General features: G+C 41.1%; 1 protein-coding gene across 8 annotated transcripts in view; it reads right to left on the bottom strand.

Moving 5' to 3' along the window:
- SH3RF3 (SH3 domain containing ring finger 3) overlaps positions 1-27,326 on the bottom strand; it is a 468,317-nt gene that overhangs the window by 78,563 nt on the left and 362,428 nt on the right. For 6 of the 8 annotated variants that reach the window (XM_083174028.1, XM_083174022.1, XM_083174023.1 and 3 more), the window contains 2 exons: positions 23,156-23,265; positions 1,049-1,219 (listed from right to left, as the gene is read on the bottom strand). In XM_083174028.1, the coding sequence (XP_083030154.1) occupies positions 1,049-1,219; positions 23,156-23,265 (281 nt within the window). The remainder of the gene's footprint in view (positions 1-1,048; positions 1,220-23,155; positions 23,266-27,326) is intronic. The other 2 variants (XM_083174026.1, XM_083174030.1) reach the window with 1 other exon arrangement.

The raw sequence follows: 27,326 nt of genomic DNA, 5'->3' as shown, positions 1-27,326 counted from the left end.
CGTGTACGGACGGCCGTGGCGATCCGTCCGGTGGGCGGCCCTTGGTTTGTGCGGTCGGAGCCCCGTGTGCGGCTCTGACCGCACCAACCAGAATAAGGGCCAATGTCTTATGAATCTGATACAATGTTTATTTATTTCTGTATCTTTAATAAAAATTTAATAAAAAAAAAGTTGCATGTGAACAACTATGTGTCCTATAGTTGTTCTCTATTCTCTCTCTTTAGGGAGGGGTAAATGTCATAGGGTCTGAGTTGCTCGGGTTCTGGGATTTCATATGAGAATGCCTGAAAATTTAAAGCGGCAATCATTTACAAGGCAGAACCAAGTACTCACTGAGAGACTTTAAGGATGTGTAGTAATTGGGAGAAATGCACACTTGGAGGTAAAGTACTGTAGGTGCAGATTGTAAAAGGCTTTATGTGGTAGAGGAGATACTTAGGGTGAGATTTAATAGGATGAGAGATTCACAAAGTGAGAGATTTGGTAAGAAATCTCCAGTTTTTTTAAAGTGTCAATCATATACATTGCAAAACAAGTTTGATTTTGAAGTATAAATGATTGGCGCTTTAAAAAAAACCTGGAGATTTCTTACCAAATCTCTCACTTTCTGAATCTCTCATCCTATTAAATCTCACCCTTATATACTAAAATACCTGTCTACAGCAAGATATATAATAAAAACAAATGTTAGACTTATTGCTGTGCTTTAATGCAAATTGTCCAAGTAAATGCAATATACACGATCCATGGTGAAGATCTCATGCCACTACAGAAACAGTTTATGTGCTATTGTTGTTGTTATGTCTTTAAATGTTCAGATGAGCTGTTATCTGTGTTATGTACTGGGTTGTCCAGCATACTGGTTGCTAAGTATATGGCTATGTATTACACCGCCTATTTCACCTGGTTTTGCCAAACATCTCATTTAAAAGTAGATTACAATTACATTGCAATATTGATCTGGGCATACTCAGGAACTAAATTATTTTTTTTCCCGCCAAAAGCATAGTCATGTAATTGTAGGTTGAACTACTATAAATCTACTCACCTAGAAACAGGAGTAACATAATTGCCTGGAAAAACTCCTGAAGCCGCAGTCCGGAGTGATGTGCCTTTAAACCAACCGTCTTGGCATTTTTCAGTAACTCTGTACATTTCACCTTTCCGCAGTTCCAGCTCATCATTCTTTTGTGGCTTGTAAGCATACAGGGCTAGATATCTGTAGAATCCAACATTAGAGATTACAAGTACTGATTTCAGGGTAAGAAAAAAATAAATCCATTCCCTTTATAATTCAGCCAGAGATTTACTTTGTCGGGTGTGAATGGAAAGGTCTACAGTGTCCCGGTCGACAGTCAATAGGTCAACACAAAAAGGTCAACATGCAAAATGCCAACATTGACATTGACAGGCGGCAACATGTAGAAATTGACAAGACGTCAACAGGCAACATGTAGAAATTGACAAAAGGTTAACATGGAAAAGCACAACACATAAAAAGGTCGACATGAGTGTTTAAAGTGTTAATGTTGACACCTGTCGACTTGGACCCCCAATTAGTGTAGCGCATGACTCTCAATGCTTTGGTCATTTACCATTTCTAATCGGAGTCCACGTGGATTATAAAGTCGAAAAACTAAAAAAAAGGATAAGAAAAAAACATATGTGTGTCAACCTTTTTCATGTTAACCCTTAATTAGTGTCAACCTTTTGGCAATGTCAACCTTTTGCATGTCGACATTTTGTTGATGCCAACCTTTTGAGTGGTAACCTTTTTCTGCCGGCCTATTCACCATCGACCTAGACATATAAACCGGATACCACATAGTCACTGGACTGATACATAATTGATTATAAGATTAATGGAAATAAATGTAACTAGAATTAGAATGAAAAGTCATACACTCAAAAAAACCAGGTGATGGCTTATGGTCATCAAACGTATTTAGTTGTTACAAATTTCATCTGTACAATTCCTATACCTAAGCTAGTGATTAATGGGTCTGTTAAGCAGTAACAACCCATTTTTCAGTTGTTTTCAGCAGAAAAAGAGTGATATATATCAGATATTTCCAGTGGTAGCCCTTCTCTCTCTGCAACAGGGGCTCCATATCAGTATATGGTTTTAAAAAGCATAACTCAATTTCAAGATAGCCATGTGCTTACTTACAGGGGATGTTAATATCCGGAATCTTCTTTAGATTCTCTATGCATACAAAATGTTTAATTTTGTTCATGCGCAGTAATAAAATAGTTACATAGCTCAATGGGCAAGTACTACCATGTGCTACCTTAAAGAATTGCACACACGCAGTATAGGCCACCATCCACTAGTGCGATAGGAACACTTTTTATTTGATTCCGACACATTGCTGCGACGGATCGCTTGAAAGTGACACATTGCAGGTCCTTTTCCTGCGATTGCGATGCAAGGCGTGTTCCAGTGCGCCTCGCATCGCAATCAGAGATCAGAGGGGCTGCCACGAATATTTGTTGCAGCCCATAGCCCTTGCTGGGATCACATACGATACATCATATAAAAAGGACCACATACGATGAATCATATGAGATCCGGCCGCCCAGGAGCCACCATGTGAGTTGGCGGAGTATAGAATGCGATACCTCACCTTAGTGGATAGCGGCCTTATACACAAGCAGGGAATGCGCTTATTGGACATACTATACATGGCCTTATCAGCTTGTCCATGTCCAATAATTAGCATTGCAAGGACAGTCTTTCCTACCAGCTGATGTTGGTTGAGAACAAACTGCATTGCTGAAGAGGATGTTTTTGCAGGACCTCTCCAGCAAGTGCAAATTTGATAAATAACGGGTACAGTACTATATAATTCTGTATCACTGTGAAAAGCAATAATAGTAAATGTGTTTTATTCCAGAAAAGTAAGAAATATTTTCTCAATTACAAACTGAAAATCCCTGTACACAGCACTAGCTTTCTCTGCGGGTGATACCGACGTGCAGGATTACATATCGCCATCGCTGCAGGGCATGCACATGGAGCGATCCATGCTCCCTTTCTAAGCCAGATTGATGTAGGGGCATTTTCTAAGTGATCTAGGGGGAGATTCTCTAAGAATCTCCGCCCCCCTTCGCATTTATAATTATCGCATATGTTCTAACATATGCGATAATTATAGCAAAGGACAGCTCTTGCGTTAAGAGCTGTCCTTTGCGGTGAGAGTCGCCGGGTCCCAGCAGGTCCCGGCGGCTCCCCCCTCCCTCACACACCCGGCGCTGCTGCTGCTGCGCCGGGCTCTCCTCCTCCCTGCACCCGGAAGAGGATCAGTGCAGGGAGGAGGTCACAGGTCCGGGCAGCACAGAGCTGTGCTGCCCGGACACAGGTGAGGGGGCAATGCGGGGCGGCGGGGGTCCGTGTGGGGCGGCGGGGGGGGCGGCGCGGGGCGGCGGTGGGATGCGGTAGAAGCCCATTGGCTTCTATGGGGCATCGCCAGATTTTTCTGGCGATGCCCCCCGCCGCGGTAACCCGGCGGGGGATGCTTACAGCATCAAAAAATGCGGTAAAAACCCGATAACGGAGGTTTTACCGCATTTCTTGCTTAGAGAATCTCCCCCCTAGTGAGATCCTGTTTATCGCTACATGTGTAGGCCCCATAAATGCAGAGTTATCTTTGACTTCTCCCTCTCCCGAAAACAGCACTTTTAGCACCTTTCGAGGTCCTGCCAAAATCATCTCATATTTCTAAGGTCAGATTTTTTTTCTCACACTCACGCCCTACATTGGCTCCCATACCCCATAGGAATCCAAATCAATCTAACCACACAAAGCCCATGCCAATTACTTTTTGTATGCGCAATTCTCCCCATCTGATAATTGCAACTGTTGTGTTGTTTGACCCACAGTGGACGTGTTGCCATTATTGATTTTGTACTCAATTTGTAATTACTTTGTAATCAATTTTCTGCTTTATATTCTGCATACAATATATTCTTGTGCTCTTAGCAAACACACACATTACCAAACGTCACACACACAGGGGCTAACTGCTGGTCATCCATATCCTGTTTTCAAATAAAAATTGAGAGCATGCACAATTTTATAAAAAGGTGTGTAGAGCATGGTTGTGGCTAGAACCCCTTCTGTCTTCTGACATTTCTCAATATGCATCGTGTCCACGTATACCAGGAAGGGGAATATAAAAGTATGGCGAGCGAAGCAAGCCCCCAAAGCATGGCAAGCAAAGCGAGCCAGCTTTGAAGAGGATCTAGTCACAACCCTTAGAGCATGCACAATTTCCTGCAAGGAGTTCATGGGAGGAAACCCACCAACATTACAGAGTTGAAGCTATTTAGGGCCTAATTGAGCTTGGGTCGCTAATCAGAGAATTTCGAGTCTGATAGAAGGTTAACATATTTTTGTGAACTTACAGACATGTAATGATGAATCATTTTCTTCAATAAAAAAAGAGCACGTTTTTGTCTAATTTTTTTATTTGGCCATTTTTATTTACTTTTAGGACTGAAAATCTGAGGAAGTTTTAGGCTACATTTCACCAGAAATATAGAAAATTCTGAAGGGTTTCAACTTTCAAGCACTACTCTACTACTATAATTGGTGGCAATGGGCACAGAAAATCTAACTTCTTATTGCATATCTCAAAGATAAAAAATGAAAGTGAGCATTTCGCAAAAAAATATAAAAAAAAATTGAGTCTACAGTAAGATTACAGAGTGTATTTTGATCATTATCACTTTACTGCCGGGTTCTGAAATGCTAGGAATAGCAACATAAAAGATAGAAGGATCATGGAGGCAGTTGGTGAGAGGTCTTAAGATGGTAAATTGGGCCAGCCTGTAGTCCCCATTGAAACTAATGGGAACAGTTCTATCATGCACAAAAAATCTAAGTGCAGCTGTTGGTAACAGGGACATAACAATGGTGCGGAGTGGGCCTACGCACATAGCACTGCAGGGGAAGAGGTACTGTTGGTGACACTTCCCATTGATCTGTTTTAATTGCTTTCACTTGTGGTATCCCTCCTCTTTGAGGCCCAGCATCTCCTGACTGCCCCTGCCTCCTTACCCTGCTGTCACATATACAGTACGTACACAACATTCATGAACATAAATGAGAGCTCTTTGTTATGCAGTCACACTGTCCTTTATTACATTTCAAGATGCTGATATATCTGGGATTGTAACCCATCCGCTGTGGCATTGCAGACTGAATAAAAAAGAGCATTCATGGGGGGTGGGGGGGGGGGGGGTTGTTAGGGCAGCAATTTCCTTTCTAGTGGAGGGAACCAAATAGTTTAATTACAGCTGTGGTTGGTAGATAGTAAAGATTTTAATATATGCTTAAACCATGTGGAAACAGCTGCTTCTGCATTGTTTAAGGCTTTATATGAAGGCACTTAAAAGAGATTTTCATTTCCAATTAGCAAAAAGTTGAGATTTTACAACTGATTCAGTAAATACTTACTCAAGTTCAAGTTTAAACTTGAAATAAATCCCCAGTGCTGTCAAGCTATTCCATACAGGTGCAACAGGCAGATTACTAACCCCAGGATCTTCCCCAATTAATACTGTAGATGTCTATTTTATCTATTTACTGCATTCAGTATGATTTCCTGGCATACACGATACCGACAGTCATAATACCGGCACCCATTGACCAACAGTCAAAATACAGACACGGTAAAATACAGACATTTGAAATGCCAACAGATCAAAATATCGACATGTGTCTCTTTGTTCTTTTTGGGTGTCTATGTCATCATAGGTCAACATGGACACCATCTAAGTGTACCATGCCCCCTCCAATGGCTCCAAAAAAACGAAAAAGAAGTAGCGCTGGTAACACCAATGAACATTAATAATATTTAATGACAAGAATTAAAAACAAAATGGTAGTAATAAATAAAACCACAGGATCCGTTCCTATAAATGCCACCGCTGGAAATAATGGTTCCAATAATATCCAAAGGAAGGTGTATAGTGGGCACCAGTTAGTGGTATGCTGGTAATAGATGTATTTGAATAGTTACCACAGTCGCCACAATTGGATCACCAGGAGGAATTGTTCCATTCGGAGTGCATGTCAGCACTATCTCTCCAAAGTAGGTGAAGGTGCCGAAGTCCAGTGGAAATAAATTGCAGAGGTGCGCAGTAATAGCACAAGTGGTGGCTGGTCCGGATCCAGTGAAGTAAAAGTGCTGGGTGCAATGTCCAGGGCTCCTGACGCGTTTCCCTGCAGCTAGGTGCAGCTTTGTCAAAGGAATAGCCATGTAGCTTGGAGGCTGGTTTATATACCTGTCCCTAAATGGGAAATCAGCACATGTGTGACGCTTTCATCACTATGTTCATTGGTGTGTACATAAATCGTTTACAAAATCATTATAAAAAGCAAAGAAGAGAGAACTGAACAAGAAGGCATAACAATAAACGTAAAAAAAAAAAAAAAAACGTAAAAAAAAACATAAATATCTAAAATATATAGAGACAGTAGCTGATATTAACATCGTGTTTAGTAACACTTCCGGGATTCGGTAACCATAGAAATGAGTAAACAGACATACTTAAGCCAATAACAGAGGTGGAAACATTCCTCTGTGTGTATGATGCGGTGTCACGTGACCCGCTCGTCCAATCGGTGTGGCGCTATTCATTTAGACGGAGAGAGGCTGAGCACGTATATTAGCGTGCGTGTCAAGCCTCGTTGTGGGGCTGATAGATGACCCGGGATCTCTTGTAGTATATTATCGCGTGAGAGCGTTGGAAAAACCTATTGAATGACGCGATCACGTGACTCGCGTTCCAATAGGCAGGAAGAATTATTTTATATGCGTTCCAAATCTCTCTATGGGAGCAGGCTTTTGGCTAGATAGCATAGCACTTAAAGTGAAGACAGGCTAATTATTGGCCGGGAGTCAAACATGATTATATCAGATATCTAAACAGGTCAGAGTGCAGTAGATAACAGACATATAAGTTATAAGGAGGATGTTTTAAAAAACATAATCCAAAACCATATACAGTATAATAAATATTTAAAAAATAGTTAATGAATAAATGTAATGATGGGAGAGAGATTCCCCTAGTGGTCTATAATGAGAATACAATTTATCAACATATTAAATTAGATCTAGTAATTTTGATGTCAGCATACAATAATGAGATGATTATCATAATAAATATAAAAAATGAATAATAAGAAATAATGAATGATGATAAAAAATAATAAATATATAATTAATAAATAAATATATTGGCTAATAATAATAGGCATAAAGATAAAGAAAATTTTATAGCAGCTGATATGAACCCAAGGACGGGCTAGATGACACTATTGAGTTCAACGGATTCGTTTAGGCCATTTGGATATATCAAATTCATTTGATACATCCAAAATACCTCTCTCCTACAGAGTGTCTTGAACCGATCACCACCTCTTAGGGTTTTAGGTATGTGTTCGACTCCTATTAGTCTAATTTTAGTTGGGTCACTATTATGAAAGCGAAAAAAAAATGATTTGAGACACTATGTGTACAGAGTTTCTTGGTTATATTCCTGCGGTGCTCCAAGAACCTTTGTTTAAGTGGGTGGGTTGTACGCCCTACATATTTCTGTCCGCATTCGCAGATTAAAATGTAAATTACATAACTCGTGTTACAGTTGATAAAGCTTTTTATATCAAACATCTGAGGTGAAATGTAATAGGATGAGAGATTCAGAAAGTGAGAGATTTGGTAAGAAATCTCCAGTTTTTTTAAAGTGGCAATCATTGACAAAGCAAAATCACACTGGTTTTGCTGTGTAAATGATTGCCACTTTAAAAAAACTGGAGATTTCTTACCAAATCTCTCACTTTCTGAATCTCTCATCCTATTACATTTCACCCCTTATCTCCATCAATTTGGACCTGAGCTGTTTTTCTCACTGTGTGGTTGCAAGTTATGCAGCGATTAGCGCCACACTGGAAAAATCCTTTTGGTTTAATCCCTAACCAGGGGGTAGTTGTTCTGGGGTCTGGTGTTTTATCAACCTGTTTAAGGAAGCTTGGGGCTAATAAGTTTTTAAGTGATCGGTTTTTATGAAAAATAAAAACTGGTTCTTCTGGTAAAAATTCACACAAAAGGTTATCCCCTTTTAGAATATTATGATTTTTCTTAATTATATTCCTGATTTTGTGACTGAAGTCATTAAACTTTGAAATAAAAGCTATTTCTCTTTTATCATCTTTCTTCGAGGAAGCTTGAGGAAGTTTATATTTCAATATTCCACACTTATTGGGAGTACAATCTATAAACAATAAATTAAGGAGAGATGGTGACCTGGGGGAAAGACACAGAAAATTTATCACTGATTGCATTTTGTTCATTCTTCAGCACAATTATTTTTTATTTCTAGACACATTTTATCTCCAGGTGATGGGTACGGCCATGGGGACCAGGTTCGCGCCGAGCTATGCCAACCTCTATATGGGGGAGGTCGAGGACTCCCTCATTTGGGGGGGCCCCTTCGGTGCGAACCTGGTCCTCTATGGCCGATACATTGACGATCTATTTATCATTTGGGATGGGGATCACGAATCGGCACTTTCTTTTGTCCAACACCTTAATGATAATCAGTTTAATCTAACATTCACGCACACCTATCACCCCAACCAATTGATTATTTGGATCTGTCTCTTGAAATCCAGAATAATAAGATCACCACAAGTACATTCTTTAAGGATGTCAGCACCAACAATTACCTCAACTTCCATAGCTCCCACCATCCTGCGTGGAAGAAAAACATACCCAAAGGACAGTTCCTTCGTTTAAAGAGGAACTGTTCCAATAACAGTACTTTTGAAAGACAAGCTAAAACATTGAGCGAAGCATTTGACCAATGCAAATATCCCAAATACATTATCGATAAAGCATTGGTGGAAGTATCAAAGATAGAAAGAGATACTATTCTTAACAAAATTCCTCAAGCTTCCTCGAAGAAAGATGATAAAAGAGAAATAGCTTTTATTTCAAAGTTTAATGACTTCAGTCACAAAATCAGGAATATAATTAAGAAAAATCATAATATTCTAAAAGGGGATAACCTTTTGTGTGGATTTTTACCAGAAGAACCAGTTTTTATTTTTCGTAAAAACCGATCACTTAAAAACTTATTAGCCCCAAGCTTCCTTAAACAGGTTGATAAAACACCAGACCCCAGAACAACTACCCCCTGGTTAGGGATTAAACCAAAAGGATTTTTCCAGTGTGGCGCTAATCGCTGCATAACTTGCAACCACACAGTGAGAAAAACAGCTCAGGTCCAAATTGATGGAGATAAGATGTTTGATATAAAAAGCTTTATCAACTGTAGCACGAGTTATGTAATTTACATTTTAATCTGCGAATGCGGACAGAAATATGTAGGGCGTACAACCCGCCCACTTAAACAAAGGTTCTTGGAGCACAGCAGGAATATAACCAAGAAACTCTGTACACATAGTGTCTCAAATCATTTTTTTCGCTTTCATAATAGTGACCCAACTAAAATTAGACTAATAGGAGTCGAACACATACCTAAAACCCTAAGAGGTGGTGATCGGTTCAAGACACTCTGTAGGAGAGAGGTATTTTGGATGTATCAAATGAATTCGATATATCCAAATGGCCTAAACGAATCCGTTGAACTCAATAGTGTCATCTAGCCCGTCCTTGGGTTCATATCAGCTGCTATAATATTTTCTTTATCTTTATGCCTATTATTATTAGCCAATATATTTATTTATTAATTATATATTTATTATTTTTTATTATCATCATTCATTATTTCTTATTATTCATTTTTTATATTTATTATGATAATCATCTCATTATTGTATGCTGACATCAAAATTACTAGATCTAATTTAATATGTTGATAAATTGTATTCTCATTATAGACCACTAGGGGAATCTCTCTCCCATCATTACATTTATTCATTAACTATTTTTTAAATATTTATTATACTGTATATGGTTTTGGATTATGTTTTTTAAAACATCCTCCTTATAACTTATATGTCTGTTATCTACTGCACTCTGACCTGTTTAGATATCTGATATAATCATGTTTGACTCCCGGCCAATAATTAGCCTGTCTTCACTTTAAGTGCTATGCTATCTAGCCAAAAGCCTGCTCCCATAGAGAGATTTGGAACGCATATAAAAGAATTCTTCCTGCCTATTGGAACACGAGTCACGTGATCGCGTCATTCAATAGGTTTTTCCAACGCTCTCACGCGATAATATACTACAAGAGATCCCGGGTCATCTATCAGCCCCACAACGAGGCTTGACACGCACGCATATATACGTGCTCAGCCTCTCTCCGTCTAAATGAATAGCGCCACACCGATTGGACGAGCGGGTCACGTGACACCGCATCATACACACAGAGGAATGTTTCCACCTCTGTTATTGGCTTAAGTATGTCTGTTTACTCATTTCTATGGTTACCGAATCCCGGAAGTGTTACTAAACACGATGTTAATATCAGCTACTGTCTCTATATATTTTAGATATTTATTTACGTTTATTTTTTTTTTACGTTTATTGTTATGCCTTCTTGTTCAGTTCTCTCTTCTTTGCTTTTTATAATGATTTTGTAAACGATTTATGTACACACCAATGAACATAGTGATGAAAGCGTCACACATGTGCTGATTTCCCAATTAGGGACAGGTATATAAACCAGCCTCCAAGCTACATGGCTATTCCTTTGACAAAGCTGCACCTAGCTGCAGGGAAACGCGTCAGGAGCCCTGGACATTGCACCCAGCACTTTTACTTCACTGGATCCGGACCAGCCACCACTTGCGCTATTACTGCGCACCTCTGCAATTTATTTCCACTGGACTTCGGCACCTTCACCTACTTTGGAGAGATAGTGCTGACATGCACTCCGAATAGAACAATTCCTCCTGGTGATCCAATTGTGGCGACTGTGGTAACTATTCAAATACATCTATTACCAGCATACCACTAACTGGTGCCCACTATACACCTTCCTTTGGATATTATTGGAACCATTATTTCCAGCGGTGGCATTTATAGGAAAGGATCCTGTGGTTTTATTTATTACTACCATTTTGTTTTTAATTCTTGTCATTAAATATTATTAATGTTCATTGGTGTTACCAGCGCTACTTCTTTTTCGTTTTTTTGTATGTATCTTGTAAGGGATTGCTCACCCCTATAAGTAGCTGCTTCGCATACGCACCTCATACCAGCGCCCATTATTGTTGCTTGGCAACATCTGTTTTTCTTGTTCCCCTCCAATGGCTTGCTTCACTCGGTACACTATCATATCCTCTCCAGGTCTACTAGGGGGTAAAGTATGAACAAGTCTATTTTGGGGCAAAAATCCCTTTAAAACTCATGTCAAAATTTTGACCTGTTGGCATTTAAAATGTCAGTATTTTGAACTTGGCATAATGAATGTCGGTATTTTGTCCTTGCTGGTCAATGGGCGTCGGGATTATGACCATCGGTATTGTGTCCATTGGTAAATCAAGGAGTGAAGGAGAGCGAATATGTTACAGCTTCCATGAAATGAAATGAAAAATTTTTTTCTTCCATGTCCTAATCAACTTGTGTCATTTCCTCTTCTAATTGTACACTTCCTCAGCATGTCAATTGAAGAAAGCAGCCTTGTGGTTTTTCATCTAAACCTACAAACCAGACTAGCCAGGAAAAAAATGCTCAATTGTCCTTAGTAAAGGTCTTCAAAATTCTGTCTCATTTTTTGTTAAACTCGCTCGACCATTGTATTGTAGATGGGTTAAATGAAATAACGAAAATGAAATATCTCCCAGGCTTGCTTTCTCTCTTTTGCAAAAGCTTATTTGAAATGAAGTGCTCACTAACATTTTACACCCATGAACGATCTTATTAGATACCATTCATTTTCTTTACTATCTCATTTTGCCATCTTAATTATGTTATTATCCAACAATATAACATAATGAAATCTTCACGTTAGTTCTCTCCTATGTGAATGTTTCTATGGATGCTGATTACAAGTTATACATGATGTTACGGAACATAAACGAAGGAAGCATTGTCATTTCTCAGTATTATAACCCTGCTGTCACACTTACTACATTAAAGATACACATGGTAAATTGCATTGTTTTAATAAAGACAGTCTGACTATTTATGATTCCATGTAGTGCTGGACCAGAATTGTTATACTGATTCACTCTATGGGGAAATTTACTAAGATGGGAGTTTTATTTCACATGGGATGCTGCTATGTGCAACCAATTAGAATCTACTTCTTATTTATTTAACATCTTCTAGAAAATAATAGATAGTATCTGACTAGTTGCCCATAGCAACATTCAGCTAGACCAGAAGGGTGTAGATTATTAGGTTGGCAGTTTGAAGGTCAACAGTCATTAGGTAGACCACTATTGGTTAACAGTGAAAAGGTCAACACGGGAAAAAGATTGACATGCACTAGGTCGATATGGACAAAAGGTTGACACATGAAAAGGTCGACATGAGTTTTACATAGGTTATGTTGACATATATGGATATGGACCCGCCAATTAGTGTAATGCATAACCTTGCATGACATGCTTTGGGCAGGGTGCCTCACTTCGTTTAGCACTCTTTTACCATTTCCAATTGTAGAATTAACAAGTTATGTGCATGAAAAAAATGTAAAAAACTCATGTTGACCATTTATGTGTCAACCATTGCCATGTTAACCTAATGCATTTGTCAACCTTTTGTCAATGTCAACCTAGTGCATGTCAAAATCTGAAATCCATGATGAGTAGAATAAAATAGTGTGCCACAGATGAGATGAAGTATATTGAGTAAAAACGCATGGTGCTCCAAGTTTAAAATTAAACAGCTCCAAGTTTAAAATTAAACAGCAAAGTATACAGTATACTGAGCAACATAGCAGCATTATTATGGGCAGGACATCAGTTATACTAACAGTACATTTGAATCCTCTCACTGGTCAGGACATAGGGGGAAATTTACCAATATGAAAAACCTAGTTTTTCGTATTGGTATTTCCCCTCCGACTGCATACGACTGTTTTAGTCGTATGCAAAGTCGTGTTCCGGAGGGGAAATTACAAAGCAGTCATGTACGACTGCTTTGTAACCCTCCGATGGTGTAATGATTCGTATTAGCTGGCCATATATACGGCCGCTAATACGAATTTTTCTAGCAGTCTGCACGGATCAGTCAGATCCGTGCAGGCTGCAAGGTGTAAAAAAAAATAGAAAAATAAATATAAAAAAAAACCGGCGTGGGGTCCCCCCCACAGCCGAAACCAGCACCAGGCTGACAGAGCCTGGAGCCGGTAATTAAAAATCAGGGAACCCGACAAATAGGGTTCCCCGATTTTTAACAACCAGCCCCAGGCTCCTGCTCTGGGGCTGGTTCCCAAAATATGGGGGACAAAATGACTAGGGGTCCCCCGTATTTTAAGAACCAGCCCCAGGCAAAACCAGCCAGCAGGGTAATGCCACAGCCGGGGGGAGACTTTTTATACAAGTCCCCCCGGCCAAAGCATTCATCCCTACCGACCAGTCAGCCTGGCCAGGGGCCCTGGGGGAGTGGGGACCCCCCCAATGAAGGGGTCCCCCCCTCCAGGACTTACCTGACCAGGCTGAAGCCTGGTACTGTCCCCGATGCTCCTGGGCGGTGGGCATCGGGCTGATTAAGTGTAAAAAAAAAGATTAAACTTTTGTTTTTTACTGTGGCACTACAAGTGCCAGCAAGCCTCCCCAGCAAGCTGGGACTTGGAGAACCACAAGTCCCAGCCTGCTGGGCATTAAAGGGCCCGCTGGCACTTGTAGTTCCACAGTTAAAAAAATAGTACACAAAACACACTTTTTAAATAAAAGTTTAATACACACATCACAAACACACTGATACTTACCTATCTTGATCCCGTCGGTAGGTCGCTGGCTCCAGTGTCGGCGGCTCCGGTGTCGGCGGCTCCAGTGTCGGCAGCTCCAGGTCGGCGGCTCCGAGGTCGGCGTCCTGTCTGAAGAAAATCCATGTTGGACCTGTGGAAGTAAATCCTACTCACCAGGTCCTCCATGGATGGTCTTCTGTCTTCTCTCTTCTTTTCCAGGACTTATCTTCTGTCTTCTGTCTTCTTTCTTTACGCTGCCGGCAGCTCACGGGACTTTCAGAGCTGGAGAGATGTTGCCTCCTCGACGTCTGGACTAAGAATGAATTCTAGCCAATCAGGAGCCGCCTAGTGGCCAATCAGGAGCCAGTAAAGTCGGCTCCTGATTGGCTAGAATTCATTCTTAGTCCAGACGTCGAGGAGGCAACATCTCTCCAGCTCTGAAAGTCCTGGGGGCAGCGTAAAGAAAGAAAGAAGACAGAAGACAGAAGATAAGTCCTGGAAAAGAAGAGAGAAGACAGAAGACCATCCATGGAGGACCTGGTGAGTAGGATTTACTTCCACAGGTCCAACATGGATTTTCTTCAGACAGGACGCCGACCTCGGAGCCGCCGACCCGGAGCCGCCGACACTGGAGCCGCCGACACCGGAGCCAGCGACCTACCGACGGGATCAAGATAGGTAAGTATCAGTGTGTTTGTGATGTGTGTATTAAACTTTTTTTTAAAATGTGTGTCAGTGTGTTTTGTGTACTATTTTTTTAACTGTGGAACTACAAGTGCCAGCGGGCCCTTTAATGCCCAGCAGGCTGGGACTTGTGGTTCTCCAAGTCCCAGCTTTCTGGGGAGGCTTGCTGGCACTTGCAGTGCCACAGTAAAAAACAATAGTTTAATCTTTTTTTTTTACACTTTATCAGCCCGATGCCCACCGCCCAGGGGCATCGGGGACAGTACCAGGCTTCAGCCTGGTCAGGTAAGTCCTGGAGGGGGTGGACCCCTTCATTGGGGGGGTCCCCACTCCCCCAGGGCCCCTGGCCAGGCTGACTGGTCGGTAGGGATGAATGCTTTGGCCGGGGGGACTTGTATAAAAAGTCTCCCCCCGGCTGTGGCATTACCCTGCTGGCTGGTTTTGCCTGGGGCTGGTTCTTAAAATACGGGGGACCCCTAGTCATTTTGTCCCCCGTATTTTGGGAACCAGCCCCAGACCAGGAGCCTGGGGCTGGTTGTTAAAAATCGGGGAACCCCTATTTGTCGGGTTCCCTGATTTTTAATTACCGGCTCCAGGCTCTGTCAGCCTGGTGCTGGTTTCGGCTGTGGGGGGGGACCCCACGCCGGTTTTTTATTTATTTATTTAATTTTTCTATTTTTTTACACTAAAGCCTGCACGGATCTGACTGATCCGTGCAGGCTTAAAGCAAATAGAACAGGAAAATGGTGTTCTATTTTTCTGTCATATTTTCGTGGGTGTTTCACACCACTTAGCAGCCGTATTATCAGTACGGCTGCTTAGTACATCAGGAACCACCATTCTTTTGAATGGTGATTTCTGTTGTATCCTATCGATGGTGTAGGACATTCGTATTTGTAAATACAAATACGAATGTCCCATCTTTAGGACTACGAATTGTTGTATTTTTGAGATTGTAAATCCCGAAAATACAAATTCGTAAAAAAAAGGTGTACTTCTCCCTACGAATACACCTTTTTTCTACAAATCCATTTTGGTAAATGTCCCCCATAATGCCCACAATCTGTTCCACTGAACAGCAGTGGTTTGGGCAAAGATTGACTCAGTTCACTGCTAACCACATAATAATTGTGGAAATGGTCTGGACACAGGGTGCGTCCATGGATTGAATGGACCATACTCAGAGGAGTGCAAGAAAACTCCCCAAATATTGCCAGGCTGCTGGATATTCCATTCCAAATAAAGTTACATTTTGTAGGTAATTACCTTGGCTACATTTTTGGTATGAGTTCCCCTTATAGTACCCAAGGAATAACTGCAGATCACATTTCCCTACTTAAAAATTGTTCTTTCTGAGAGATTCTAATAGGCAGGTAAATAAGGAACAAATCACTTCATCAAGCACCTGAAATGCCCTGTTCAGTTGGATAGTAGGCAGTATCCAGAAGGTAGAACTGCTCTTTCCTTATATTGAGAAGTATCTGTGAGAGTGGGAAAGCCTCAGATATTCCTCCCATAATCGAATTTTTAGTTTTAGATGATATTGTTTTTTTCAGCATACAATTACTCCGAATAGTGAGTTCTAAATAAATTGGGTGCCGGACGCGGTCCCGACAGTCGGGATCCTGACAGCCATTTACCCGACGTCGGGATCCCGACTGTCAAAACGACGACAGACAGGTGCCCAACGGCCACCCGCTATTTTCCCTCCTGGGGGTCCATGACCCCCATAGAGGGAGAATAGAATAGGTGGCGAGCATAGCGAGCCACCGTGCCCGCAAGGGGCTTTGTTGCGCTCACCATGCTGTCAGAGTCCGGGCAGTCGGGATCCCGATGTCGGGCTAATGACTGTCGGGATCCCGACTGTCGGAACCCTATACCACACCCAAATAAATGTACACACATTAGCGATAAAAGGGATAGATTTATGGGAACAAATAATATAGCAGAGTTGCCACAGCATATTTTGCTGCTGGAAATGATTTTCAAGGTTTTAGAAACCCACATCTTAAGGTTAAAAACTGATATAGAGGTTAAAATAAGCATATTATCATATTCAGTATCTACTCTAGAGTTGACTATGCTACAAAGTGCAAACAAATTTAGATCATCAACTAACTGGTTATCACCCACCCCCCACAAAAATGTTTTTGTTAATTCTGCTACGTTTACACCATAAAATGTATTTAAATATCCTTAACTAGTCCCCACTGTGGCAATAAAACATTTGTGAGTCATTACCCATCCCCAAGATCCAAAAGATCACAGAGCCGACAGTGATATCACCCCTCCACCCTGTGTTATTATTTGTTCCCCATCTCCATTACATTAGGTGCTTGAGGGGAACTAAATTCCCCTTATTGCACATGAACCACAGAGTTCCATTTGCAAGGCATTCCATAGTGCATATTTGAAAGTGATGTAATCAAAAACAGAGACCCCTGCATCACTTTCAGGAGATAGATTAGCAGCATATCTGTTTAGTCATGTACAGTATGTGTATGGATATACTGTATGTATGCATGTGATTATGGGGACATGACCTTACTGTACTTAGCCAACATTTGATCACCCATTTTCTCCTCTAATAGCCCTCAAGTCTGATATTTTAATTGTTACCTGAAACCCCATCATATAACACTTAGGAGACATTATATGAAACAGGCCCACAAAGTCATACTCTATATTCTCTCACTGATAGGGTCATTACCTTTATACTTTCAGATTCCTGGCCAAGGGGCAGGGCTAAAACCACAGTAAAGTTACAACCATTTTGTCAAAGCCCCATCGTGCATCTTATATGTTATTACAGACCCACATGCCCCTTTATCAGGCTCATCCACATATCCCTTTATGTGACATATGCTCCACATGCCCCTCTATATGCCTTACACATGATACGCTTCATGCCAACTACTTCATCTGCCCTTTATAAGTTTTCAGAGACCAGTGGCCAGATGTAATAGCCTCTCATTTCGCCCGCTGTGCGGGATGTCAGCTGAACTCAGAGGGTTTTTTAAAGGGGCAATCATTTACAAGGCATTGTTTTGCTTTATAAATGACTGCCCTTTAAAAAAAACAACAACTCTGATTTCCTTTGGCATCTGAACCAAACCACCAAACTCATAGGCTATTAAATGTGGCTGCATGTCTCTAGATTTCTGAGCTCAAATCACCCCACTTACCTTTCAAAGTTAATACTGGACTCCCTGCACCTCATCACTCAATTTACCCACATGTTACCTCTTCCCAAACCTTCTGCTCCCTTAAATACCTTGGTGCTTTTCCAAAAATCGAATCTTCAAAAACAAGATACATAATCTGCCATCAAAAAGGAGACGTCTACAATAACCATCTTCCTGAGACACCATAATCTCCATCATATAGCATCCCCTCAAAATGACTAGTCAATGCATAGGAAAATACCTGTCCCCCATCTAGAACCAATGCAACAAAAGTTAGTACTGGTATCCACATTATGCACCATTCCCATTTAAAAGTTTGTTTATTTCACAATAAAGACTCAGGGATGATATCAAGAACCATTTAGTAATATACATAATATATTTAAAAACAATACAATCTAAAAGTAATCTTCATTTAGAACAAAAGTCTCCAGGATCAGCAAGTTCTTCTCAACTTCTATAAACCATCCTAATTCCTGTGCACGTCCCTGGTCACATTGCACACTAGCAGGGCTGCTGCTATGGGATCAGAGCTTGGAACTGTTAAACTCAGCAAATGCCAGGAAAGAGGATAGTAGGTACTGTACAATGGAAGAAGGGACCATCAACATTGTGATTTCCAGGCACTGCCCATCGGGAGATGCTAAAGCTCAGGACTCTGGACAGATCTCGAGATTTATGGACCCTGTGGTGCAATCCCAGATGGATATCTCTGCATTATAACTTGCATATATTAACATTGGTTCATCTGGCAAAGGAAGGATTTGGGCATTTACAATTTGGTTTAGAAAAAAATATTGGTACATTTTAAAGTACAGTATGGGCCTCTCCCATCCACTCATACTTCAGGTAGATTTACACATGGATATAAAGTATGCTAATCCCCATATCTGTTTAAGCATCTATACATGAACACCGGTTCTATATGGAAGGGTGGTACCAAATTTTCCAAATATGATAAATAATTCCAGACCCTTGCAAAGCTAGACATCAATTTTTTCTATCTTCCTAATACTGTTTCTTGAATACAAACAACTAAATCCCCTGTACTCTGTAGGGTAATACTAACTGGCAGTCATTTCCTATAGGATTCACAGAACTCTGCTCTAACAGGCTGTGCTACAGTATGTCTGACAATCCCTAGTCTGCCTATGCAGCTAACCCTCATTTAATACAGTGACAATCGCACACCACAGCCTAGCCATTTTTCCCAATCTTTGATACCCTGTTAATTGCTGGAGGTAAAATACACAGCCACAACCATCCTTTGCTTATCTACCATCTACTCCAACCAGAGCTCAGCTTCTGTGACTGGGCCAGGTGAGATGCATGCTTATGAAGCCCAGAAGTAAGGCTGTGGGCAGGTGGAGACAGGTCAGGTGCTGATGCAGACAGGCAGACAAGGAGGTATGCTGTGGGTAGGTAGAGGCATGCAAGTGGTGATCCGAGGCATGTAAAGGCAGAGCTGCATAGAGACCTTTGAATTCTCAGACATCACCCACCCGAGATGAGCAGGCCACTGGGCTGGAGACTGATCTTGCCTTTTCGTAGAAACATAAAGAGGAACCACTTGGCCCATCTAGTCTGCCCTTTTTATACTTTAAGTAATATCAGCCATTTTACATGTAAAAATATTTATATGCCTACCCCCAAACATGTGTAAATTGCTCTAATGTTTTAGCCTCTACCATCTCTGCTAAGAAGATATTAAATTCATAAATAGCAAAAGATCAATAAAAGAGGACATAGGCCCCCTAACCAACGCTAACGGAAATAGCATTACTGAGAATAAAAATAAAGCTGAACTGTTTAATACTTTTTTCAACTGTCTTTACTAGGGAGGATCAGACAGTGGGATCTACAGGCACCACATATGAGAGGCACTCACTAGAACTAAATGTAGATTTCACAACAGAGGAAATCCTCAAGAGGCTATGCAAATTCAAACAAATAAATGACCAGGCCGGATGGGATTCATCCTAGGGTTCTAACGGAACTCAGGGAGGAGTTAGTAAATCCTCTGCAGTACATTGCCGATAAATCATTTTTATCTGGAATGGTGCCAAAGGACTGGAGAATAGCAGAAATAGTACCAATATTCAAAAAAGGAAAAATAGATGACCCAGGCAAATTTTAGATCTGTGAGCTTAATATCAATTGTAGGGAAATTATTTGAGGGGATTTCAAGGCACAGTATCCTGAATCATTTAGTAGGGCATAGTATAATCAGTACAGACCAGTATGCGTTTGTAAAAAATCGTTCATGCCAAAGTTACCTAATAAGATTTTATGAGGAAGTTTGGCGTGCACGCAGGGCGGGTTTCCGAGTATCTAGAAAAACCCCCCGGCTGCCGTTTTCAATGTAGAGCTGAGCAGTCTGAGCAGCACACGCCAGTGTCAGTGGCTTGTCTCCCCTCTGCTGCGTAGCGCAGCATCTGAGAGGAGGAAATACAGCTGCTGACAGGCAGGGGGAGCAGCTCCGAGTCCTCTCAGGCTGATCTCACGAGTTTACAGCCTGAGAGAAGAGAATGGAAGCTGTGCACACTACAGTGACAGGTGAGTGGTGCAGGGGCTCCAGTGGCAATTATTAAAGTTCTATAAGGGAGCAGGGAGCTGGCACATGTCTGAGTCTGAATCTGCACACTGGGGGGAGGAGGAGGGAGAAGGGAGAGAGTTTTGTTTTGTGCCTGTAATGTCACTCTGTATATATTGCAGAGTGTGCATTTGTGGGGGTTGATGAATTCACCTGACATGTCTGCCTAAAGGGGCTGTTGTCTATGGGGGGCTGTGCTGTCTATTGTGGGCTGTGCACTGACTATGGCGGGCTGTTCTGTCTAATGAGGGGCTAAGCTGACTATGGGAATATGTGCTGTATATCTATGGCGGGGCTGTGCTTTCTATGGGGGACTGTGCAGTCTATCTATGGGGAGGCTGTGCTGATTATGAGGGGATGTGCTGTCTAACTATTGTGGGGTTGTGCTGTCTATGAGGGGATGTGCTGTCTAACTATTGTGGGGTTGTGCTGTCTATGAGGGGCAATGTTCCCTCTAAGCTGTGCGCACGTGCGCGCGCACACAACTCTAAGAGCATGCGCACAGACATTAGAACAGAGCGCACTAAGCAGCAGTGGTCCCTTTATGCAGTTGTGGACTCAATTAATGTGTGTTTCACCCATTAACTACATTGTGTGCTGTGTTTTGAATGTTTAAAATCATTTTGAAGTAAAGTTAACACAAATGCTGAACGTCATTTTCCAGTTATATATAAGTGACACACAAAAATTTTAATTTCCTTCCAAAGTTGCACAGCCAAAATCTTATGCCGCACACAGACTTCGTAAAATTAGAGGGAACATTGATGAGGGGGGGGCTTTACTGACTATGGGGGGCTGTGCTGACTATGGGGGGCTATGCTGTCTAACTATGGTGGGGCTGTGCTGTCTATCTATGGGGGGATGTGCTGGATATGTATGGGGGAGCTGTGTTGGCTATCTATGGGGGGGGGGGGTGCAGTTTTTATTGGTTCTGTAACCACTTATTTGGAAAAAAAAACCTTTCAAAATCCTGCGTTTTCCACTAGAAGTCAGCAAGAACTTAGATATAAGTTATGCTTTAGAGGCGTGCTCTACCTGGACTTTGCAAAGGAACATAAGAAATGTTGATCAACAAAATGGAAGATTTGGGTCTAAGGGTAAAAAGTTGAAGCTGTGTAAGAAACTGGCTCTAGGATAGAGAACAGAGAGTGGTGGTAAACGGTGCATTTTCAAGTTGGATACCTATCCAAAGTAGCGTACCACTGGGATCTGTGCTATGGCTGCTTCTTTTTAACATATTCATTAATAATATAGAGAAGGTAATACTAAGCAAAGTATCAAGCAGGTAATTAGAACATAATGTTGATACTGTAAATGTAAGGTTATACATCTTGGGAGACATAATCAGTGTGCGACGTATGATCTAAATGGGGTAGAATTGGGGAAATCAGATTTGGAAAAGGACCTAGAAGTTGAAATTGACAACAAACTGGAGTGCAGCGCTTAGTGTCATGTAGCAGCCAATAAGGCCAACAAGATACTTGCCTGTATAAACTAGCCTGCATGGAAGTAAGAGTCACCGAAATAATTATACCACTGGTTAGACCTTATCTAGTGTTTGAGTACAATTCTGGGCTCCTCCCTACAAAAAGGACAATATAGAACTGGAAAAAGACCAGAGAAGGGCAACCAAGCTAATAAAAGGGTTGGAATCATTACGCTACAGTATGAGGACAGATTAGCCACATTAGGAATGTTTATGCTGGACAAAGAGACATTTACATGCTTAATATGTACAAATATATCAGGGACAATATAACAAACTGTCAGAAAACCTATTACTTTGAGGTCGGAGACTAGGACACATGGGCATGCGCTCAGGCTGGAGGAGAGAAGATTTTGTACCTTCCTAAAGATAGTTTTTTTTACGGACAGGGCCGTAAAAGTATGGAACTCTCTTCCAGAAGAAGTAGTGTCGGCAGACACAATAAATACATTTAAATAAAGGTTGGACAAGTATTTATGGGATAAAAACCTCCCGGGGTACAACCAATAAACATAATTTAGTCCAAAGTAAAAAGTTCAAATGGGGAATTAACATCTAGACAACAACCTCTAAAGCGTCCTGTAAAAGGTTGAACTTCATGGACATAAGTGTTCTTTCAACCTAAACTACTATGCTTTCTATGTTACTATTCCACTAATCCACTATTCTTTATGTGAAGTAATTTTTCCTTAACATTTACCTGAACCTACCTACCCTCAGTGCATGTCAACAAGTTACTAACTGTCCGCATATTTCCTGGAAAGGCGGTAACCCGACTCACCATATACAAAGATTGTTTTCTGGGTCAGCTAAGTGATGCTCAGCTCCCGGCAAAACTGTTTGTAAGCAGTAAGCACAGGTTTACCACATCCTGGCCGGTTGGTCTCTGAGGCTTCCAGTGCAGATTCAGTTAAAAATATAAATAAAAATAATCTACAGTGTATGTTTAAAACTAGAAAATGCAAAAATGTAGCTTCATTTGTAATATTAATAATATATATTTTTTAAATTTAATAATTTTTTTTTTTCCTTTTTTTTGCATCTGCTGGCTCCACCCTAACATTGAGATATTAGTGGGAACAGCTGTCAGGCTTGGTAATATTGCCATTATCCATGATAAATATCATTTACATTAGAATGTATGAGAAATTCAGCCACCACCAGTGGTTCCATGTGGGCTCGATACACTACAGGGCTCAATAAATAGGCTTGAATTATATTGCAAGTGTGGGTACACAACTTTGAAGTGTATATCAGCTTTAGAAAAATAACTCACAATATTTTACAAAATAATCTAGCTTAGTAACTTACATATTAAGAGGTAATTGGACTTTTGGCGATGTCCCCTTTTCTCCATTTAGTGTGCTTGTTTTGGGACTAGCAGCTCCAGCGCCTGCAGCTGTGCCAAATGTAGCCGAATCCTGTATAAAGAGAAAGACATGGTATCAGAAGACAAAGTACTATTCCTAGACTCAATAGATATTTCTTGCTGCATAGTAAAAACAACATGTATACTGAGGTGCGGCATTCCAAGCTTAAATAATATACATGAAACAACTGGAATAGTATAGCAGTTTTTCAGTTCATATTAACTGTCTTTAGGTTAGAGAGTAGAGTGCGTCCATATGTTCCACCCTTTGTGACGGCAATGGCCGCAGTTCACATTGATTACACTGTAGTGCTGAACTGTAGATCTTTGTGTATATATATATATATATATATATATATATATATATATATATATATATATATGCCCATGATGAAGGTGCATCTTGTAGCACCGAAACAGCTGTCGGTATGATTACTTACAGGATCATTAGGGTGGAACTTTATGATTTGCTTCTCTGCTAAGTATACCCCCGTTCCTGCTTATGTTTTTATGTCTGTTTTTGCACTTTGGAATATGCCATTAAAATCGTTTTGATACTTTCACTAAAACCCGGATGTTGCTGGCTTGCTAATACTGCATGTATTATACCATTTTGGAGCCTGGCACTCTGGTAATTGAAACCCTTTAAGTGTGCAGTCTAGCCTCAAGATCATATAACTTTTTATTGGGGTCTATGCCTTTTCGAGTCTGGCCCGAAAAGGCGTAGACCCCAATAAAAAGTTTTATGCACTACAAGTCCTGGTGGGACACCCTTCTTCACTTTGCTATATGTGTGGACCGGTGACAGTGTACATGGGAAGGCACCCAGGCAAGCTACTTCCAACATCACTCATTGGATTGCGAGTGGCTGTCAAACTTCTTTGTGTATATATATATATATATATATATATATATATATACAGTAGGAGCAAGTTTCATCTTTGCTCCTTTGGCCATGGCTAGCCATGGCTATTCTATTGTTCTCAGCTGCAATACAATACGTATTGCAGCTGAGAACAATAGAATAGCCATGGCTAGCCATGGCTAGCCATGGCCAAAGGAGCAAAGATGAAACTTGCTCCTACTGTATATATATATATATATAAATAGTAGAAATAGGCGGCCACTTTTTCAGTGGAAAAAATGCAAGTTTATTGCATATTTAGAGATCCGACATGTTTCGAGCCACCTGGCCCATCCTCAGGGATCGCTGATCTGGCAATGCCCAGATCACAGCTACTCACACCCAAAGCCCGTGCTCAACAATCGATCCTACCATGGAAACAACAGTATACTACATCTAGCCCTGTGGTGCAGAGAGCCACTACCGCCTTATGGCCTAAAGTAAAATTGGACGAAACACTTCCCTGTTTTCGGACAGTTAAACCTATGTCTTGCTATACGCGAGGAAGAAATATCAAAGACCAGGTAATGCACACGGACATTACTGGGTTTGACAAGACAGTGGCTAAAGTATCCAATTTTTTACAGAAGCCGTCCGGTTGTTACCATTGCCTGAAATGCACAACGTGTAGAAATCTTGTAGTGTGCCGCTCCTTCAAGCACCCACAGACTGGGATGGACATTCCTATCAAACAGGTCCTTACATGTTTGATGACTCATGTCATATATCTTCTATTTTGTCCATGCCACCTACATTATGTGGGAAAGACTATAAGGACCATCAGAGAGAGGATGGCCTTACATAGGTCGGCGATTAATAATGCAATCCTATATAAAAAATCGGATCAACCAGTAGCCATGCACTTTTTAGAGGCAAACCATTCAGTGGCTGACTTAAAATTTATTCTAATCGATCATGTACCAGTGATGAGTCGTGGAGGTGATAGGGACGGTAAACTGCTCAGATTAGAAACATCTTGGATATATCGCCTCAAAACAGTAAAACCGAATGGACTGAACGAGAGACTGAGCTGGAATATATTTCTATGAGTCTCTATGTAGTAACTGAAGTACATCATGTGACATTCCCTTTTGTAGTATAAATCCTTTCTAATTCCACGTCCAATGATAAATGTTCCTGCTATTTATCCAACAACTGGCAGTCTCATAAAGTACCTGTTTTTTCTTATGTATACATTGATTTGAGTGCTTATCACTGCCTTGTTGTTATTATTATAATTATGTAATGTAGTATTGATTGTATTTTCAATTGTGGTATCTTCCAGCAGGCGTTTCGCCATGGTGGCCGGCGGCGGCGTCTCACACACTGCGTTGCCTAGCAGCAGTCGGAGGAAGACGTCACCAGCAAGCGCCTCCCATCCTGGTGGACGGAGAGGAAGCAGATTGCAGCCGGCTGCCGGGGTAAAGACGCGGGCTTGGTAAGTATATATTTCATCACCGCCGCCGTGCAGTTGTTTGTTTATTCAGCTTTGATACATGTGTTTGAAAACATTGAAACGTTGACCTGCTGAGCATGTAACTTGTATGGACATTTCTATGCATCATAAATACTGAAAAAAGACCCCTGGAATGAAGCAGCTTTTCTTTTGGAAGTGTGTGTATTTCACTGAGGGCACCCTTGGCCAGTTGTTCATTTGAGAGGAGTGCCGAATCTAAAACAGCCCAATATATATATACTTGGAGACCTCCGCCCCCTCAATGGACCGTAAGTCCGGCCAGCCGCCGGGCAGCATTCATGCACTTCTCCTACCTGTATTTAAGGTAAGACTTCTGTGCAACACTGGTTTGTTTGCACACCTTGAGAACATTGGAATTTGCATAAAACATTTTTCAAGACCTATGGAGTGCCACTGCCTGTCTACTTATTGAGTACTATATATATATATATATATATATATATATATATATATATATATTTTTTTTTTTTTTGTAGGGCCAGCACACACAAATTTCAAATACCAGCAGCTGGTGTGCCAACTTAGGCTTGTAGTCCCAGGGGTACAGCCAAATATAGAGTCCAATATAAAGAGCACTCACCAGTCTTCCAATTTCAATGCCAATAAAAGTTTAATACATCACCAGGTTTTCAAAGCAGAATGTCGACGTTTCGAGCCACTGCGGGCCCTTTGTCAAGACAAGTGATGGATGGGTCACAGCCCCAGATGTACATATATATATATTATGTATTCAAATAATCTTAAACACTATACTGATGTTGCTTTCCTTCTCATACAGATTCCGTTGTCTTTGATATATGTATATCTTTTATATGTTTATATTTGTTTATAGATATAACACTGTTTTATGATGCACTCTTGCACATGGCTGCCGGCATGGGTCCTGACAGGCATTATCCCGACTGTCAAAACACTGACAGCCAGGTTCCCAACGGCCACCCGCTATTTTCCCTCGTGGGGGTCCATGACCCCCATAGAGGGAGAATAGAATAGGCGGCTCACGTAGCGAGCCACCGTGCCTGCAGCGTGGCGAGCGCAGCGTGCCCGCAAGGGGCTTAGTTGCGCTCACCATGCTGTCTGGGTCCGGCCAGTCGGGATCCCAACGTCGGGATAATGACTGTCGGGATCCCGACTGTCAGACCCCTATACCACACCCCTTGCACATGTACTATTATATATTTATAGGAATACAATTTTATTAGTACCACATTTACATTTTATCAGTATCACATAATTATTTGTACAAATTCACATCAGGCACGACTACATTGCTACTTGTTATATTTGCAGTGTTTCTCATAACATTGGTTACAATGACGCTACCCTGCAGAGTCTGCTCCTAGCAACCGTCCAGGGAGACGGCGGGGTTGCTAAGGATGCCTCACTGATGGGATGTACTGACGCAATGACGCGCTTCCGGGTCCCCTGTGTCGGCAGTGGAAGGCGGGCAGCGGGCGGTGTTCGGAGTGGAAGGTGGACCTTCTCTTCACTATTTAGGTAAGTTGTTTACGTTTTGATTTTGTCTTGCACCCCATTTTTGCTTTGAAAAAGGGAATTAAAGTCCCGAAACGTCAGCTTTATATTTGCTGTGTCTGAAAGTTTTTAGGAGAAGTCCGTGAGAGAGCCACTATTCTATTGGTATATATATATATATATATATATATATATATATATATATATATATATAGATAGATAGATAGATAGATAGATAGATAGATAGACAAAAAGACAG

Source organism: Crinia signifera, chromosome 2 (assembly GCF_055691185.1).
Source record: "Crinia signifera chromosome 2, ASM5569118v1, whole genome shotgun sequence".
NCBI classification, from domain to species: Eukaryota; Metazoa; Chordata; class Amphibia; order Anura; family Myobatrachidae; genus Crinia; species Crinia signifera.
The sequence above is the reverse complement of the archived record's forward strand: the minus strand, read 5'-3'. Positions and strand labels throughout refer to the sequence as shown.